This window comes from Clarias gariepinus, chromosome 3 (genome assembly GCF_024256425.1).
Source record: "Clarias gariepinus isolate MV-2021 ecotype Netherlands chromosome 3, CGAR_prim_01v2, whole genome shotgun sequence".
NCBI lineage: Eukaryota > Metazoa > Chordata > Actinopteri > Siluriformes > Clariidae > Clarias > Clarias gariepinus.
In genome coordinates this window covers 32,776,882-32,794,931 of record NC_071102.1, presented here as the reverse complement: position 1 = coordinate 32,794,931, position 18,050 = coordinate 32,776,882, and the positions used below count along the sequence as shown (strand labels likewise).

The window sequence follows — 18,050 nt, the reverse complement described above, 5'->3', positions numbered from 1 at the left end:
TTATTATTTAAATATCTATTATTAATTATAACATTTTAAATATATACTAGAACAACATTTTTGGACAAATGGTACTGTACAGTAGATATTAAAGGTGCAATAGAAAAGGGTAGCACCTCAGGGACAAGGAAAAGTATAGGTAAGTACCCTTTTTATGTTCGCTCTGAAGTTGCTTAACCATGTAACATAAAAATAAGTCGAAATGCTTTGTATGAATTATCATATCTATTAAAATATTTTTCAATAAGGTGAAACATACTGGAGTTTCTAGCAGTATACCGTAGGATGATGAAGGTCATCATCATCCATCCTCATCATCATCATATAGACAGGTCATGTCTGATGGATGTTTAGGCACTAAGTGATTGTTAGGTTGAAACTGTCAGGATGCAATATGACCCTCTTCTCATCCTCGCTGTCCGTGGGAGGGGAGATGAGAGAGGAGGGAAAGTTTTGGGGAGGGAGCGCACAAGTGCGCATCAGAGAGAAAGAGAGAGAGAGAGAGAAGGGAAACTGGATGCAGAGGGACACAGTGCAGCTAGGACACTTCAGGGACGAGGGCACTTCTTGACTGGACACTCCTTTGCACCGGGCTTCACCCTAACTCTGCCCTGTCTCTCTGTTTTTCCCATCGCCGCATGGCTTCACTGTGATCACCGCGTCTTCTGTCCGGAGTTCTGCACTGTTGAACATGAGCCGAGGGACGAGGAGAAGAGAGGAGAGAGTCTTCCTGGCTCTCCTCATCATTTTACACACCGCCACAACGCATGCGGGTAAAGTATTAGAGGGGTAAAACAACTGATCAGGGGGTAATCAGGGGGTAGTGTCTGTATTGGCGGGGGGTAATGTAGGGTATCTAAAGAGGTGGAATAACTTTTTGAGTGGACAGAAACTTTTTTCTTTTATTTTTGATTAAGTACTAGCCTATATGAAAAAGGGGGAAGTGGTAAAGAGCACTGTATGGGGTAACATGCCTAAAGGGGTAAAGCGCGCTTTTTGGTGAAGTGTTTGAATATGTTTAGTGGAGATGAGTGTCTACGGGGGTATCCTGAGAATGGGATATCCAGGGGGTAAATGTCCTGGGGTAAATAATACCTTAAGGTTTCCCCCCCACCCTCTCCATCGCTTCTGACACCATACCACCCCTAACACACACACACACGCACACGCACGGACTCACGTACATATACACTTGCCACTTTTTTATTTTACCGCAGTTTATTGTGATTTAAATAAACATTTAAAATATGTTTTCCATTCGCTTTTTGCTAGATTTCTTGTTAACTATTAGTTACAAAGTTTCTGAGAGCCGCATATTTCACGTCTGAATAATTTTTAGACGTTCGTTACAATTGGTTACGATGTATCACTTATTAGACTCATGTGTCGGTTCAGCGCGAGCTGTTTGAATCAGCCGGACTCAGACTGGGGAAGAGTTGCTTGGTGACGTCACGGTTAAAGAAGACACGCCGTTAAAATGAATTCAAACATGCGCTGTGTGTTTTAAAGTTAGCTATACAGTTTGTAGAGACTGTACACGCATGCGGGTGATCCTGTACTAGGTAGTGAATGCGGTTTGGGACGCAGACTTGGTGACTTTGAGGGATTATTAATGCGCGATTAATGAAGGAATCGGTTCTCCTTCAAACGACTCTTCCTAGAAGAATCGATTCTCAAGTACTAACAAGGAATCTGAAGCGTTGTAAAAGTTGTCTCTTTTGTATTGCTCTTATAATTTAGCTTTTCAAATGTGCATTTTATGATGCTGATGTCTCTTTGTGGGAGCACAGTGGCTTAGTTGTTAGCGCAGTGGACTTGCACCTTCAGGATCCGGGTTTAAATCCCACCTTGGGCTCTTCCTGTGCTTGGGAGGTTTCCTCAGGTTTCCTCCCACAGTCCTAAGACATGCATGCAGATTAGGTCAATTGGCATCCCCAAACTGCCTGTAGTGTGTATGGATTGGCACTCTGTCCAGGGTGTATCCTGCCTTGTGCTCTATGTCTCCTGGGATAGGCTCCAGGCCCCCATAACTCTGTATACAGGATAAAGCAGAATAAACAATGAGTCATGTGCATCTGTACCGGTCAAGCAACATATATGAGCAACAGTTAGCTAATTATTAGAGTGTTTACCCTTTGCTTTTTCTAGATTTTGCATGATAAAGCAAATAAATATTTCCAAGCTATAAATATTGCATGCAAGATATCATGGGGTATTTGCAGCCCGTACAGTTTTTGGATTGTAAGTCAAATGAATCAAGACACTCAAATGAATCAATTGATCTTCAGATCTCTTTAACAATGTACTAATTCGGCCTCTGTCTTTCATCAGCCATCATTTGTGTCAGATCAGAGCAGAACTAAAATCAGGAGATCCTGGTCGGTTCTTTGTGTGATGTGTGTTTTGAGAGAATGCAGTGGTTCACTTAACATCTAATATTAGCTAGCTAATTAGTTTGATTTTCACAACTATGTGACAAGTGACATTAAGAGGACAGTGATGCACAGTGTGGCTGCTGTTCAATAATTACCTGATCCTCTATGTCTAATCTACTCTCTCTCTGGCTCCTTCTATTGGCACACATTCTTAACCAGCCTCATCACATTAACACATCATCATTCGTCTTTGGAAAAAGCTTATCTATTTTAAGTATGCAATTTGTTATCAACTTTCTTTCTCAGTATATATATTTTAATATTGCTCGACATAACACAAAAATGCAGGGGACAAATAGACATATTCCTGACATATTGATATATTGCTGTGCATTTTAATCTGCGGTTATTATCATAAGTTAGCACACTGTAACAAATCAATGTAAAAAAATTGCATATAAATATCTGAAAGCGGTTTATCACCTGGAACGTAGTCCAATCTGTTCCACATCCTTGCTTCATTGCTTTGTATTTTGTTCTGATGATCTTAGCAAATATTTGATAACTGCTTTGCTAAAGTTTGAGGACAATATAGTTTGTTTGTTTTTCCTGTTTCCATGGGCTTCCTTCACATTCCATGCTTTCCCCCACTGTTCGACAACATGCCTCTAGGTGAATTAGATACTTTAGATGTGAGTGTGTCTGTTCTGGCATCAGGGATAGGATTGGGATCTGGTGAAACACTGATTAGGATAAAGTGTGATAAAACTTTTGCAGGACACAGCACTACTTTAAATTTCATTTAGGTTTATAAGGCCAATCTTTAAGTTGGAAAGCCGAAAGTTTTGCTTCTTGTGTGTAATGTCACAAATCATGTTGAAAAGCAGGGCATTCTTGCAATCATCCTCAGAACTTGTTTCCATTTTTTGTCTTTCCGCTTACATCCTTCTGATCTGCCTTCTGAAATGACAGAAGGGGCACTATGTCATTTTCCCCCTCCTTCATTTCATATGCTGTTTTACAGAATGTCAGCATTCAGCATGTGTTCTCCTACCCTGGCAAAAACCAGACGGGAGTCCAGGCGTGTATACCCACCCCTTTGTGTGATCTTGCCGGTTTTGTTTCGCATGGTCTGCACCAGAGAACATGTTCTCTCTTTGATCCCTTTATACATAAGCAAATGAATCAGAGGAAAAGAAATGAAGGGAGGATGAAGGCTACTACTTAGACCTGTGGGAGATGCTTCCTAATGGAACTGCTAAGCATTCCCTCTTCAAGCCAGACCTCCCTGCTGCGCTGGAATAGATTTTCTGTAACAAGCTGGAATCCTACCAGCATATATCGTATGTGTAGATAACTTTCAGGAGTTTCAAGCAGCGCCTCTCTCCAATCTACAAGCAGTTGTGTAAACATCTGGTGCGCAGAGGCAAAATCGCCTTGTCCTAAACACACAGTCTAGGTTTTTTTTTTCCCTTTCTTGCAGATATCCAGGATCTCAGGTTATACAAACATGAATTGCCTTTGACGATGTTGCACGTATCAATGGGGATTCCCTTTTTGGCAGCGTGCTGTAACTCAGTGCAGCACTTGAATGACATGATTGTTTGTGTTAAATCTGTGGACTTTGGTCATCTTCTGCAGGTCTTTTCTCCTGCATGAAGGGAACGGAGGCTTTGATTATCAACCCTGAAATTGAAGGCTCATTTTATCCAACAGTAAACCCGTGAATCAGTCAGACATTAGAGGTCGATCTACTGTAAGTATCGTGTCCTCCTGCTGCGCTGGTGGAGAGGACTCCTGCGGGTGAAGTTCACAGGGAGATTCAGCACCGATGTCCTTATAATGCAAGACACACCGAACACCCATCCACACTGTGCGAGCACATAAAAGGCAGGAAGTCATATGGAACATGAGCCCGAGTCAGCAAGGAAACAGCTGAGGATGTATGAAGTCATGCATCTTAATTCTTCTGATCTATTTGTCACACTGTACTATACAGTATGTGAAGATGACTCGACCCAGGGCTCCACGAAAGCAGAAAATTGTCATATATGAGAGTTTTTTATTCCTTTTAATTTCCTTATCCTTTCACAATATACTGTAGCTGTGCATTAACTAAATTAGCATTTATTATTTGTGACCTATTAGTATGTTGATTCGGGAGAAGGAGCAGAAACTACAGCAGAAAAAAAAAACAACGATTCACAGTAGGGCAAAGGACGCTGAGCGAGACCTATATGTATTCGCATTAGTAGCTGAAATTTAATTCAGTTTACCCGACTGTGGTCAATTCATGTAAATTGTTAAATTGTAGTAATCTATACAAAAGAGGCTTGGTGTGTGAGTTACGCCAAAACAATCCAGCAAAAACACAGCTAAGTAAACTTTTAAGGCTGTGTTCACATTACTAGCTGTATTGTTCATAAATTAGCTAAAAAATTTTTTTATCAGATTTTCATGTCATTCATAATGTGGAAAAATGTGGAAAAAACATTCATAATGTGGAAAAAAGTGACTTCATCTGACTCTAATGTGAATGAATCTGTCCTCTGAAACTGCATGAATACGCACATCTTTGCTTGTACCATCTGGGTTAAACACAAAATGATATTTTGTGTGACCATTCCTGCATTTACAACAATGGATGTGATTTTAGCAAAAATATGCTTGGGATTTTGCTCTGGAGGACGGCAAGCAGTTAGTTGGCTGTGTTTGTTTAGGTCGAGAGAGCCCAGGTTTAGCTGTTTTAGCAGCCCTTGCTAGCGATGCTATTAAATCCCAGCACGGTGTAAATAGGCAAAAAGTTGCATGATTTCCAATCTGACCATCCTCATTTCAATCACATCACAGCATTATTTATTATTAATTTAATTACTGTAGCATAAATATTGACCAGATCTAGCATAAAGCTAAGAAAAGACAAAGTACAAAACTAGCATAAAGCTGAATTAGAGAAAGTGGTGTTGGCTGTAAAGTGGAACTGATGTAATGGGTGCAAATGTGCCATCATTGTCTCCCCACCCCCCTCCTTAATATTATTCTAATGAGATCGTGATTGCTTACCTGCCAATCACCAAGCTTGTATTCGATTCACACAGTTAAGCACACCCTGGGGAATGAACAACTTAAAAGATTTTCTGAAAGTCTGAGTTGTAAGGTTCTGCAGAAAGTCCAAGAAATAAATGATCTGGAAGTTGTGTGATAGAATTGGTTTCTTGTTTTATTCGGTCAGCTGAATGACCGATCAGAGAACTCTTCCTCTTACGCAACATCAAATTGTCCACATCGGTGCACAGTGAGTGCTGAAAGGAACCGACAATGCGTGACTTATGGTTGCCTCCGATGGCATGCGACGGCTGACAGTCGGCTGGGTGTTTTAAGGCCCTACGTCATCGCTCCATGATTCCACAAATAACAGAACCATTCTTTTATTGAGCCTGTCCAGTCTTCTGAGTGAAATCAGTGTTTGCGCAGCTTTGCATGATGGGAGCGCCAGTGTGTGAGTGGACAGTATCTAATGCCGAGGGCTGCAGGTGTTTCCTCTGTGGATGCAGGGGCTTTGGAGAAATCTGGCTTTCTCGCAGTGACCAAACAGCAACAGGGCAAACTGCACAGAAAGTAAAAATTTGTGTAACTCTATTTAGCCTCGGTTCCCATACACACACATGCACACACATTCCCCCGTACCACCTGCTGGCACCAGAACTGCCCCATCCCACCTGTTATACAAGCTCTTGTAGCTCCAAAGCTGACGTTTGTCTTGTGCTGGTGTAAAGGATTGAATTATATGCAAATTTGTTTGAGTAGGTGAGGATTACGTAACTGGCAATCCGAACTCGAAGCAGATTCAGCCTGGATGACGACACACTTCTGAAACAACAGTTTTTTTGTTTTGTTTTTTTATCCTGGAAACTGGTGGAGTAACAGCTGGGGACATTTAACTCTTAAATTTTGTTTTAAAATACACACCAATGAATGAAAAGGCGAATTGTCTACTTCTTTAGTAGCATTTTTATTTTCAGGCTTTTATTTCACCTGGAGAAGTGAAATATTGAAAAAGTCAACAACATGGGGCACAAGACATGGAATATCTACATTTGTCATCGTTAAAAATGGACTCATTCATATGGACTTGTAAGGTACTGTATGTAATAACAGGATTAGTGAAAAACATTGAAGAACATTGATCATACGCCATCACTGAGCCGCTGAAGAAGTTAAATCATCCATATTTTTGTATATATTTATTATTTGCCCATGGAGGAGACAGATGCAACCCTTTTAGAAGGAGGTGACTCTAGTCATAGGGCAACATAAAGCATTTAAAATGTTTGTAAAGGGCTTGAATCCCAAGCAATGCTGAGCTATTTACAACCGGACCAAGAAAGGAAGATTTGCGATGCTCTCTGGATGGGAACGACAGCATTATTGTAGATATCTGTGAGCTAGTGTATGTAAAAGAGGGCGGCATGAGCAGCAGTTCGAGAACTTGACGTTACATGGTATTACATATCTCAGAGGAAGGTGTTAATCCTTATATTTTCTGATTGGAAGCTGGTGGTAGCTGGAGAGTGGGTGTGTAATGGGTAAAACTAAATTAGGGAAAACATGGATGAGGAAAGTCGTGTTTATTGGGTGACAAGTTCTTTAAAGAAACATTTATTAAATATTTATGGAAGGAATCTCCAGTGTCACCATTTATCTTGCAGATAAATGATAACTCGAAATGGATAAAACGTTTACTTTGTTGCTCATTTTTAGTTAATACTTGGTGGCTTAGTGATTAGTACCGTTGCCTTGTACCTCCAGGTTTGTCCAGGTTCGATTCCTGCCGGTGTGCATGTAGTCTGAATGTTCCCCTCGTGTTTGGTGGGTTTCCTCTGGGTACTTATTTTCCTCCCACAGTCCAAATACATGCAGATTAGGTTAATTTGTGTTCCCAGATTGCCCGTATTGTGCCCCCTGCGATGGGTTGTCCAGGGTGTACCTTGCCTCGTGCCCTAAGTCTCCTGGGATAGACTCCAGGTCCCCGCGACCCTGTATACAGGATAAAGTGATATAGACAATGCATAATTGAATAAATGAGTAAGTGACTTCTGCATAGTAGCAGTAACTGCCCTTATTAATCAAAGAAACCTGGACCTGGAAAGCTTTCATTTGTAAAAGCATATAATCTCTATGCTGCTGGTTTGCCAGGTACTGATTTATGGAAGCAGTCCTGTTGTCCTCCAGTCATTTCACTTCTTCAGACCTTTCTCGTTCCAGGACCCTACAGGTCAGAGGTCACAGTCAGGTTAATTTCATTAAGGCTAGCCTTGTACAGTAAATCCGAGGTACTGAAATGCTTCAGCTGGTCCTGCTTCTTATCCTGCTTCATAATCCGGAAAAAGCTATAGCAGTAAAGATAAGACTAAGTCTTATGTTTAGTTTAATTCCCCCACTTCTGCTTGAGTAGGAGTAGTCTTGTTTGGAAAAGGTCCTCGTAATGCTCATAATATTGAGGTTGAAATTTACGACGGGTCATGTGTAGGCAGTGTGCTGTTGTGTGTAAATCAGGATGAGGGGTAGAGTAAAGAGATGTTAAACTGTGGGAGAAAAGCTGCATAAACGTCTTCAGCTGAGAGTGCAGTCTCACTGCGGTCAGTGCAGTCAACTGCAAGACGAGCATGAGGAGTAAATTAAAGCAAGTTTACAAATGCTGTGATTCATTTAAAGAACAGACCAAGACTGGGTGATATGACATACATAAGGGGATCTACAGTACTGTACATCATTCGGTTTGGAGACATGATAGTGGCTTAGTGGATTAGAGGTTAGGACCTCACACCTCCAGGGTCGAGAGTTTGATTCCCACCTCAACCTGGTCTTTGTGTGGGGAGTTGGCATGTTCTCCCTATGCTTTGTGGGTTTTCTCTGGACTGATTGGTGTCTCAAAATTTCACACATTGTTTAAGTGAGTGTTTGGATTATTTGCCCAGGACTGGCACACCGTCCAGGATGTACCCTACCCCGTACCCTACTTCAGGCCTCCCGAAACCCTGTACAGAATAAGTGCTATAGAGAATGAGTGAGTAAGTAAGAAATAACATAAAAGTATTATGTTAGGATATCACTGGTCATCATCGGCTACGCATTAATTTGTAGTGTATTGTGAAAAAAGTGACGTGCTGCAAAGACTCTTCAGGATATGGATGGACAAGCATGGATGCTATTCTGTGTTAGGCATCTTTCATGGCGGTTCTTTCTTTCTGCTAAAAACATATAAAAAGTATAAACATTTGGGAAAAGTACAAAAGTATTACAGATATGATTATTATATTATTAGAGTAGAATACACGGCTGCTGAATTCTTAAATCTGATTGGTTGCTGCAGGTCTTATGTTGATGCTCTTGTTCTAATACTTTAGCGTTTCTGCAGTAATGGTACATTCGCAGGGATTTTTCATAATGAGCACTTTACAGCTAAGTAAAGATGTACAAACAGATTCAAAATGTGTTGTTATAAGATAATAAGAACAGTTTTTGCTATGGTGACGTTTATTAAAGGAGTCTTTAATGTTAGTAATTTTTTAGATACAGGAAAGTCCTTAGGACAGATGGCTTTGATGGGTGTCTGTAAAGTTTTTTTTTTTTTTTAACCTTGAAGAGAGAACACCAGGGAAGTTGGGAAAGTTTTTAAGTTTTTTTGGTAATGGAGCAGAGGGCAGTATGAGTTGAGTGTAGTCGTATAAGTGTTGGTAAGGTATTGTCCTTTACCCCCTTGTCCCTGTTTATGGGGTGGAAACAGACTTTTTTTTGTCTGAGACAATGCAACGAAAGAAGCGCGGACTAAACCATGGAACCCTGGAGCTATGGAATGATGATCCAGCCAGGGTTCTTTAGTGGGGGAGAGTGGGAGGTTGGGGTGAATAAGAAGCTTCATTTGGTATTCACAGCACGTCTGAATTCATGTTTTATGCATTCGGAATAAATCCTTACAAGTCGAGGATCGGAATGTTCTGATCAAGCCATGACAATCTTTGATCTGAGATATCGGTTATCTGAGGTGATCCTGAAAAGCGGCCCGAGACCTGCAGGGACGGACACATCCAGGCAGGTGTAGTGTCACAGCAGCAGATCATATCTCATCAGATCTCCGCTCTCTATAGGCTGTGAACCTTCCCTGTTCAGGAAAGACTCATTTATAAACATAACACATGTGCTGCTTGGTGCCAAAGTGTTGTGTAAAAATGAAATGAAATGAAACACACAGGCATAGCCGCCTCAGGCTGTTTCGGTTTGGCTGGGTGTGTGAAACAGACGTAGCTCAGGTGTGCGAGAGGAAAAAGCAGTAGCGTGTTGAGATTAGGTTGGATCCAGAGCCTCGGGCTGGCACCGCGCCACCTACCCCTGAGTTTTCTTTATAAAAAAGTGCAGGAGGAGGGGTGTTCCTCAAGACCGTGCAAATGCCCATTAAAGTAAAACGAGACACAGGAAGTGAAAGAGACTTGTTTGATTTGTAATACTGGTGTTCGTGATGTCCACTTGTCCTTTTTGGTCCGGGCTGAAAAAAACACTGAGATGAGCTTCCAGTCGTGGAGGATCGTGGTCTTGTTAACTTGCTTCAACTGTCAATTAAATTCAACACACCTCTTTAGGATCTATTTATTTTTAATTTTATAACAAAGCTCATAAGATTTATGAGCTCTAAGTTCCTGAATGTTCCACTTACTGAACATATTAGATTAAAGTTAGCTAGCAGTTTTCATCATTATTGAGGTTTGAGTTTAAACCCTTTTAATTAAAATGACCAGTCAGCTGTAAGGCTGTTCATCGTTTTGGTGACGTTCAGCTTACTGAGACACACCATGTTGTTTTTTTTTGCTCTCTAGAAACAGCCTGGAAGTTGCAGATGTATAAAAATTCCCTTTCCGAGGAGGCATTTCCCTTCTCGTTCCCAGACCTTTTCAGCTTTTCAGTTTCATTGTTGCATGAATTAGCCAAGGTCAGGGGTCAGATATCTGGCAGTGCCATGTTCTTCAGAGTCTGTTGGAGCTCTGTGGTGTGTAACATGCACTCATTGAGCAGTTTTATCCAAAATGTGTGTGTGTGTATGTATGTGTGTGCGCACATTCTGTGGGCTGATGATTTGTTCTGTATATTAAATTTTCATGAGTAAATCACCGTATTATAAAGAGGTGCCAAGGAGGCCTCGAGCTTGGTTTGTTTTGGGGAAGAGATTACTTATTTAATGACTTATTTTTTTCAGCAGCACTTTCCGGTCCTACCTTTGGAACACTAGGCTTTGCAGACATTCAATCCATAATTAGGCTAAAGATTATAAGGCTGCTCTATCTCCTAAGCACCTCTTCCTAACAGTGCATGTTTGTCTTTGTGTGTTTTGTGTGTTTGTGTGTGTAAGCATGTTATTGTCCTGGGAAAGACCAGACACATGGGAATGAATATCTGGCAGTTTTTACTTTGTGGGGGCAATTGGTATGTCCTCGTTTGGGAATTTTTTTCTTTTTTTTGTAATAGATCAAAAACAACAAAAAACTAAGCTTGTTTGATTATTGAGTTTAAGGTTACATTAGATTTATACATAGTCAAGTGTTAAATGGCATTATACAACAGTTAGTTCTGACCGAGTAATCTGATTGGACTAGAGGCATTCCATGAGTCGTGATAATAGATAATAACAGCACTGGGACCTTTAACTATGAGTATCAATCCGTGTCCCAGTTGTTCTAATAACCGTTAATTATACTTACTGTCGGTCACCAGCATGGGTGAAAGTATGTCTGTACAGTCTGAAAAGTGTAAAGAGCAGCTGCCTGCCACATTCAAACCAGTCCCAAAAGCACTTACAGCAAGAAAACAGGTCTGATAACGTTATATCATCTTAAACAACACTTTGTCTACCTAATAATTGCCTGCATGTCATTTACATTTAGGCATTAAGCAGATGCGCTTATTCAGAACAAGTTACAGTACATTTGTGTTTCATTATGCATGTGAGCAGTTGAGGGTTAAGGGCCTGTCTCCAACAGGGACAAATTGGCAGTCACGGGATTTGAACCTGGGACCTTCAGACGAGACTTGCACTTATGCCTTACCCCAGACCCCAAAGTGTGCTGTTGCAAATTGCTCTGTAACACCCTGAACAGCGGCACTACTTTGTGTGCGGAACAAAGAATTGTAAACCACATTACCTTTCCATTTAATAGAATTCAACTCAAGTTAATAGAGATGATATTCTAAAGCGGAACAAGTGCAAGTCTCGTGAGTTTCTCAGGACTGTCTACCTCTTCCATGGTTTAATCATTTTCTGTTTTGGCTATACACAGTACTGGTAAGAATTTAAAACTACTTTCACCCATATTAATTACGCTAACTGTCAGTTGCGAGCTCCGCCATTCGCAGTTACTTAGTTCCACCTGACACTGAAGGATATACAGTATGTTGGAGAAGCAAATCATATCTTCACTGATATCTTCAGTATTCTGGCTGTGCCCTTGTGTCTGCGGCCACATCACAGCTGTGCTGCTGTTCAGCTTAATTAGTAATTCAATTCACATCATGCCCTGTTAGACATGTGACCTGTAAAACAGTCTAACTATTTAATATGCTGTTCATTCTCCATTCAGCTGCTCCTGTTAGGGTTCGCCGCAGAGGATCACCAGGTCAGAATATTTGATTTGGCAGGTTTTAAACCAGATGCCCTTCCTGATGCTACCCTCCCATCTTATCTGGGCTTGGGACCAGCACTAAGACCTCCAAAGGCTGGGTATTAAACCTGAGCTGTAACAGGGAGAGACTGAATGCTAGGCACCGGTCCATCAGAGAATAAAATAAATGAATCAATGAATGCACAATGAATACATTTACTGTGTTCCACCTCCATGGCGTCAATACGTAGCCAAAAGTGTATATTTAAATTATTCATATGAAAATAAATTGTTGGATTATGTTTATAAATGTGTGTTAAAAGAGTCAGTTATTTTACAGTTAAATGGTCCAGATCCCTGATCTGCAACTATCACAAAACTGCCAAACATTACCATTAATATGAATTAGAGCAATAATTCTAAACGTGCCAATGCGTATTAGAAAATAGGTTTAAGATTGAAAGTAGCTCTACATACGTATATATCTACAGTTTCTGTATAATTCGTTTTTATTTCATGTCTGGAGACATATAAATCCAGACCCGATGTTCTCCTCTGTGCCGTAACTTGGCCGTTTTTCTCACCTTTCCCCCTGTTTAGTCTGTTGCCATGCCTCGCGTTGCTCTGCGCTCGGTCTCTGAAAAAAAGGCATCCGCTAAGCAAATAAATAATGCCATAAAAAATCCAACAGTGTTGTGTAGGCAGCAGCAAGCAAACTCTTCCCACATGTTTGATTAATGCAGGAAAGCAAAGGACAGTGTAAAAAAAAAAAAAAAAAAAAAGTCTAAGCACGGTGCAAATTTAAATTTAGGGTACAGTTCAGTCGTAAAATGCTTAAGATACCAAAACCCATTCCAAAATGTCCCCAGTTACCTTTATGAAGAAAAGAAATTAACCTAAAGAAAAAAACTTGGAGCCTTATTACATATCGATTTTTTTCTTCTCGCTGGTAGAACTTTAGATTTATTTAAACTTTCACTGAACCAAAATTGTGACTTTTAAGTGAACTCATCGATTTCACCTAAAAGTCACAATTATGTATGATGTATGTATGATGCTTAGCATACTGTACAGGTCCAGGCAATTAAGTTAGCAAAGTGATAATTCACATGCAAGAGGACGAGGTAAATGGTCATTTTTAGCCACACGAGGTGTATGATGAAAACAACACTACATCTTAGCGAGTTGTTGTTGGTCTTTTGACTGCTCCCACTAAGGGCTCGGACACAGTGGACCATCTAGTCCATACACAACTTGGCGAGGTTCTTCATGCAGACCGGCACTGCATTGAGACACCAGTGCCCTTCTATCACTACTTCTTAATATACACACAGTAAACATAGATACAAAAAATGCTGTGTTCTAAACAAATAAACTACTACTGTTTCATAAATCACACATAAAGCAAAGACAATTATAAGCTAGTATATTAACAGGTAACTCGCTGGCTAGCTATCCTTGCTAATACACGGTGGTATCAAAAAGTTACAAGACTAGTTTGGTAACACGCCAACAAATGGCAGCACAAGGCTGCACACAAAGTCAGAGGGAGCACCGACCTTATTAAGTCAGTGTGCCAAAAGACATTATAATGTGTCTGGAGCTGCGCAACTGGTGCTCTTTTGACCATGTGCATTACCACATCTGCTATTTCATCATGGGCAGCAATTTAGAACAAAGAGTGAATGTGAAATTCGGTTTGAAACGAGGCAAATCTGCCACAGAGCAAATGACGAGAGATCAGAAAGGCCCTCAATGAGCTCAACCTCTGAAAATGTTGAAACCATTTGACAACTTGTGCAATGTTCATGTGTGATTTGAACGTGCGCCGTGTTGCTACCAAGTTCGCTCCCAGGCCTTCATGTTAAGGATCATTATCAGTGGCGAAACGTGAGTGTATGAGTATGACCTTGTAGGCCGAAGGACCAGTTTTCACTGTGCATTGTAAATTTGCTTCCAGGGGCCAAACCATCAATAGTGAATTCAGAGCTTGTAAACAAAGATAAGTGTGAAACTTTTTAATACCACCTCGTAATCATGATAAACAAATAACTGAGAAAATATAGCTTTAAAAAACTCTTTTGTGTGAACATGCAACAACTTTATGGTTGTTTAGTGGTTGTGATCTTAATTAAATTCCACTTGTATTAACCTGTCTGTACGCTAGCTTACTATCAGATGAAGAGCAGTCTAACGTAATTGTAGCATCAGGACATGATGGCATTTCTATATCGTCTAAAGTAAATTATGTAGTATATTACAATAAAGATGTCTTAGCCACTCCTTACACAGTTTTCTACATCAGATTCTCTGTAATGGTTTTAAGTGACATTTTTAGATGTACTAAGATTAAGTAAATTAGATAAAGGAATCATATCCAGAGAACGAGTTGAGGCGTGAAAAAGCTTTAAAGAGCCGTAAAACTTTAGTGCTTACTTCCGCATGAATAGGCTTTAGACAAGAGTAAACATTACATGAGTCAAAGAGGATGCTAGCCGGGGTGGAGAGCAGCGGATGAGTCTCTCATTGAAAAAAGCCACAGACAGGTTCCAGGTGCAGCTTAACTATCATCAAGCCAAACTGCCATACCTGTCTATCCCATAATAACAGTTGCACCAAGCCACCTGCAGAACTGATTTTAAACACAGCTGCCATTTTTGAGCTTGAGCCCCATGCACTGCTCAGACAACTCCCACACCTCCAAACAGCATGTATTGCTATCCACCATGAAGTAGAGGACACTACATATCCAAGTTGGTTGATAGTTTAGCTAAGGAATGCAACTGATTTTTTTATTTTATTTTGGGAAATCTTACCAAAAAGGTTTACATGGCTGAGACTGGAGGTGTGCATGTGGTTGGGCATCCTGTATGACATGGCAAGAAGGTCATACAATCAGGACGCTTGGATTTTCATGTAATGATTAGAATGAATGTACAGCGTTCATTCATTCAATTGGTCATTCGTTCATCCTAAGTAGCTGCAAGGTCAGGGTTATGTTTGTTAAAATTAGGCTTTTACTTCGTTTATATTTGGGGAAATTATTACATTATATGAAAATATCATGAGCTCGTACACACTCTTTATACTGTACACTCTTAACCTGACATCAAGAAAGACCGCAACGCAGCATAATTAAAGTAATTATGCCTGTAAATAATGTGAATTGGAATCAATCGATCACCTAATAATTATTGTCCATATTTAATTTTTTTTAATAATAGAGCTCATTTAAACCAGTTTGACTAAACAGCTTGAGACCCCCTGGACTACATTGTTATTCTTTGCTATATCTCTAAAAACTTTGCTTTTTTTAGATAACCTGATCGATGTCCTGCGAGTGCTGGAGCTGTCCGATCGCATGGAGGGCGTGTCCTTGGAGGCGGGGCTGTGTACACAGAGAGCTGACCCAGAGGAAGTGGACATGGCGTTCAGGATAGAGAAAAAAATCCAGCTTAGTGCTCCAACGCAGCAGCTCTTCCCAGGTATGCACACGCATCTGTAAGAAATGTGAATATAATCTGTTTTACTATCTGATTTAGTAGAATTAAGTGATGCAATAAAAATATGACTAGTGTATCATCAAAATGATTTTTATAAATATACAGTATAATGGTAATTGAAGGTCTGTATAATAGGAGGTTGATGCAAAGCTTTACTACATCTATACATACAGGATACAATGCAAATAACAAACAATAAAAATAACAATCTAAATAATTCCGTGGATAAAATTTTATCAAAATTCTAACAGCTATAAAAGGAATGTTAAAATTTTTACAAGCGATACAGGCTCACACCCTATTCAAAAATGAACTAGTACCCTACTGTTAGTTAATTTTAAAATTTCATGATATACACTACTGTACTGTGCAAAAGTTTTGACACCCCCCTTGTTTCTTTATATTAAATAAACTAAAATAAAAATTTAATTATGTCAATTACATTAAAGAAAAGGAAACAAATGTTTTACTGTGACAGGGTACAAAGTGCCAAAAAATACCATTTAAAACAGATTGGTTTATGTAACAACCTCAGCAGCAACCTCAGTTCCCCTCTTGTCTGTTTCTACCGCTCAGCATTCAGCATAACCAATACTCTAATCACCGGCCTGATCTTCTGACTTACTCTGGTTCATGCCTTAAATAAAAAAAGATTTATGCTTGAATGATTCATAGGTCACTGTGTTGCTTAACAAACACAAAACATTCCTTTGAAACTGGTCAGGAACAGGGACTGGACTGAAAATCTAAGGCAAGAACAATTCCTTAAGACTGCAATTAAGATACAAGAAAGTTGAAGCAACATACAGTGGAACCTCGGAGTGCGAGTAACGCGGTTTGCGATTGTTCCGCAAGATGAGCGAAGATTTTTATTTTCATGCACTTCTTGTTTTGACGCTGAGCGTCACATGATCACAACTGAGCTAATGATTTTCTCTCGATTATTGTGGGTAATAATGCTGCTGGGTCTTAGTGCGCGACTCTTACTGGTACAATCAACATCCGTGCACGCGTGTACTGTTTACTATAACACTGTGACCACTGTGACCATTTTGTGTCTATATGCATGTTTGTACAGCACGCAAGTAAAGCAAAAGCAAGTCTCATTACAGAGGTTAAAGATCCATGTTCTCTTTCTGTATCAGCCTGCTCTTTGTGTCTGTGTGCGCGTGCGTCATTGGACACCGTGCCACACACACACACAAACACAAACACACACTCAAACTCTTTCTTTCTGCTCTACACAGAAACATTGCTCTGTTGCGATTCTTTTCAAAGGTAAATTGCAGGTTAATTTGTTTTATTTTTACTTTATATTTTGTATTAATTATTTTTATGTATTTATTGAGTGTTTTGAAACATGAGTCCACTTCTGGAACAAATTATGCTCGTAATCCAAGGTTCCACTGTATGACAAAACATATACAGTTGCACCGTACTGTATAAACATTCTAACAGAAAATACACACAAATACCACACTTTTATATTTGTATTGATTTTTGCTGTCTCTATGACGTATATATTGATAGACTCAACTTTTCCTGAAAACTTCTCCCTGATGACGACGGTGCGGGCAAAAAAGAACGCGCAGGTTTTCTTGATGTCCATGTACGATGAGCAGGGAGTGCAGCAGCTAGGCCTGGAGCTGGGCAGATCACCCGTCTTCCTCTATGAGGACCACAAGGGACAGCCGACTCCTGATTTCTACCCCACTTTTAAGAAAATCAACCTAGCTGACGGAAAGTGAGTGTTACTGTATACTTTAAGGCAAAGAAGCAAAGTGGTGCGTGACTAAATGGATAATACCAATGCACCAGTGTCCCTGTCTGCCCTGTACTGACTTCAACCCCATTTAATCTTTATTTATGATATAGATCTGAAAGAGTGAATGGTACAGTACTTTAAGACATGAGGGTTAACGCTGAGGTTTCTTCTTGTTAGGTGGCACCGTATTGCCTACAGCATAGAAGGAAAGACAGTCACCCTGTATTTGGACTGTAAGAAGGTGGATACTCTGGATTTGCACCGTGGAGATGATCCTGTGGTCCGCACCGACGGCGTTACTGTGTTCGGGACGAGGCTACTGGACGAGGAAGTGTTTGAGGTAAAATTTGCAGGAACTTTATTTGTAAATGGGATATGTTCAGTGCTATAGGAAAATGTGGATGTGAAGTTGCTTTTAACTTACTATCGTTTTATTCCTTTTACCTGGCCCATGGTTTGTTAATAATCATGGTTATTTTTGGTTAAAGTTTTATGGTGGAGGTTCTGGGGCTCAAGTCAGATCAGATTGTGCAGAACGACAGAACACAGAAAATAGAAACTCCCTTCATCTCTCTATATAATCCCCTTCTACACTAATAAACTTATCCCAGTGTATTACTAGTGCTTGGATATCATCAATGTAGAAAGTACACCAGAGCTATGATCAGACTCCCTGCTTCACGTCTGAAATGCTGGCCTTCCAGGAACTCCTTTAATGGCACAGACGTGTAAATGGTTTGGAGCGAGGTCAGGCCTGTCC

The 18,050-nt window shown here is 40.2% G+C and overlaps 1 protein-coding gene across 2 annotated transcripts in view; it reads left to right on the top strand.

Moving 5' to 3' along the window:
* Nucleotides 1-501: 501 nt before the first annotated feature.
* col5a3a (collagen, type V, alpha 3a) overlaps nucleotides 502-18,050 on the top strand; it is a 94,456-nt gene continuing 76,907 nt past the window's right edge. For both annotated transcript variants that reach the window (XM_053491607.1, XM_053491606.1), the window contains exons 1-4: nucleotides 502-773; nucleotides 15,340-15,507; nucleotides 17,056-17,269; nucleotides 17,468-17,630. In XM_053491607.1, the coding sequence (XP_053347582.1) occupies nucleotides 692-773; nucleotides 15,340-15,507; nucleotides 17,056-17,269; nucleotides 17,468-17,630 (627 nt within the window). In that variant the 5' untranslated portion in view covers nucleotides 502-691. The remainder of the gene's footprint in view (nucleotides 774-15,339; nucleotides 15,508-17,055; nucleotides 17,270-17,467; nucleotides 17,631-18,050) is intronic.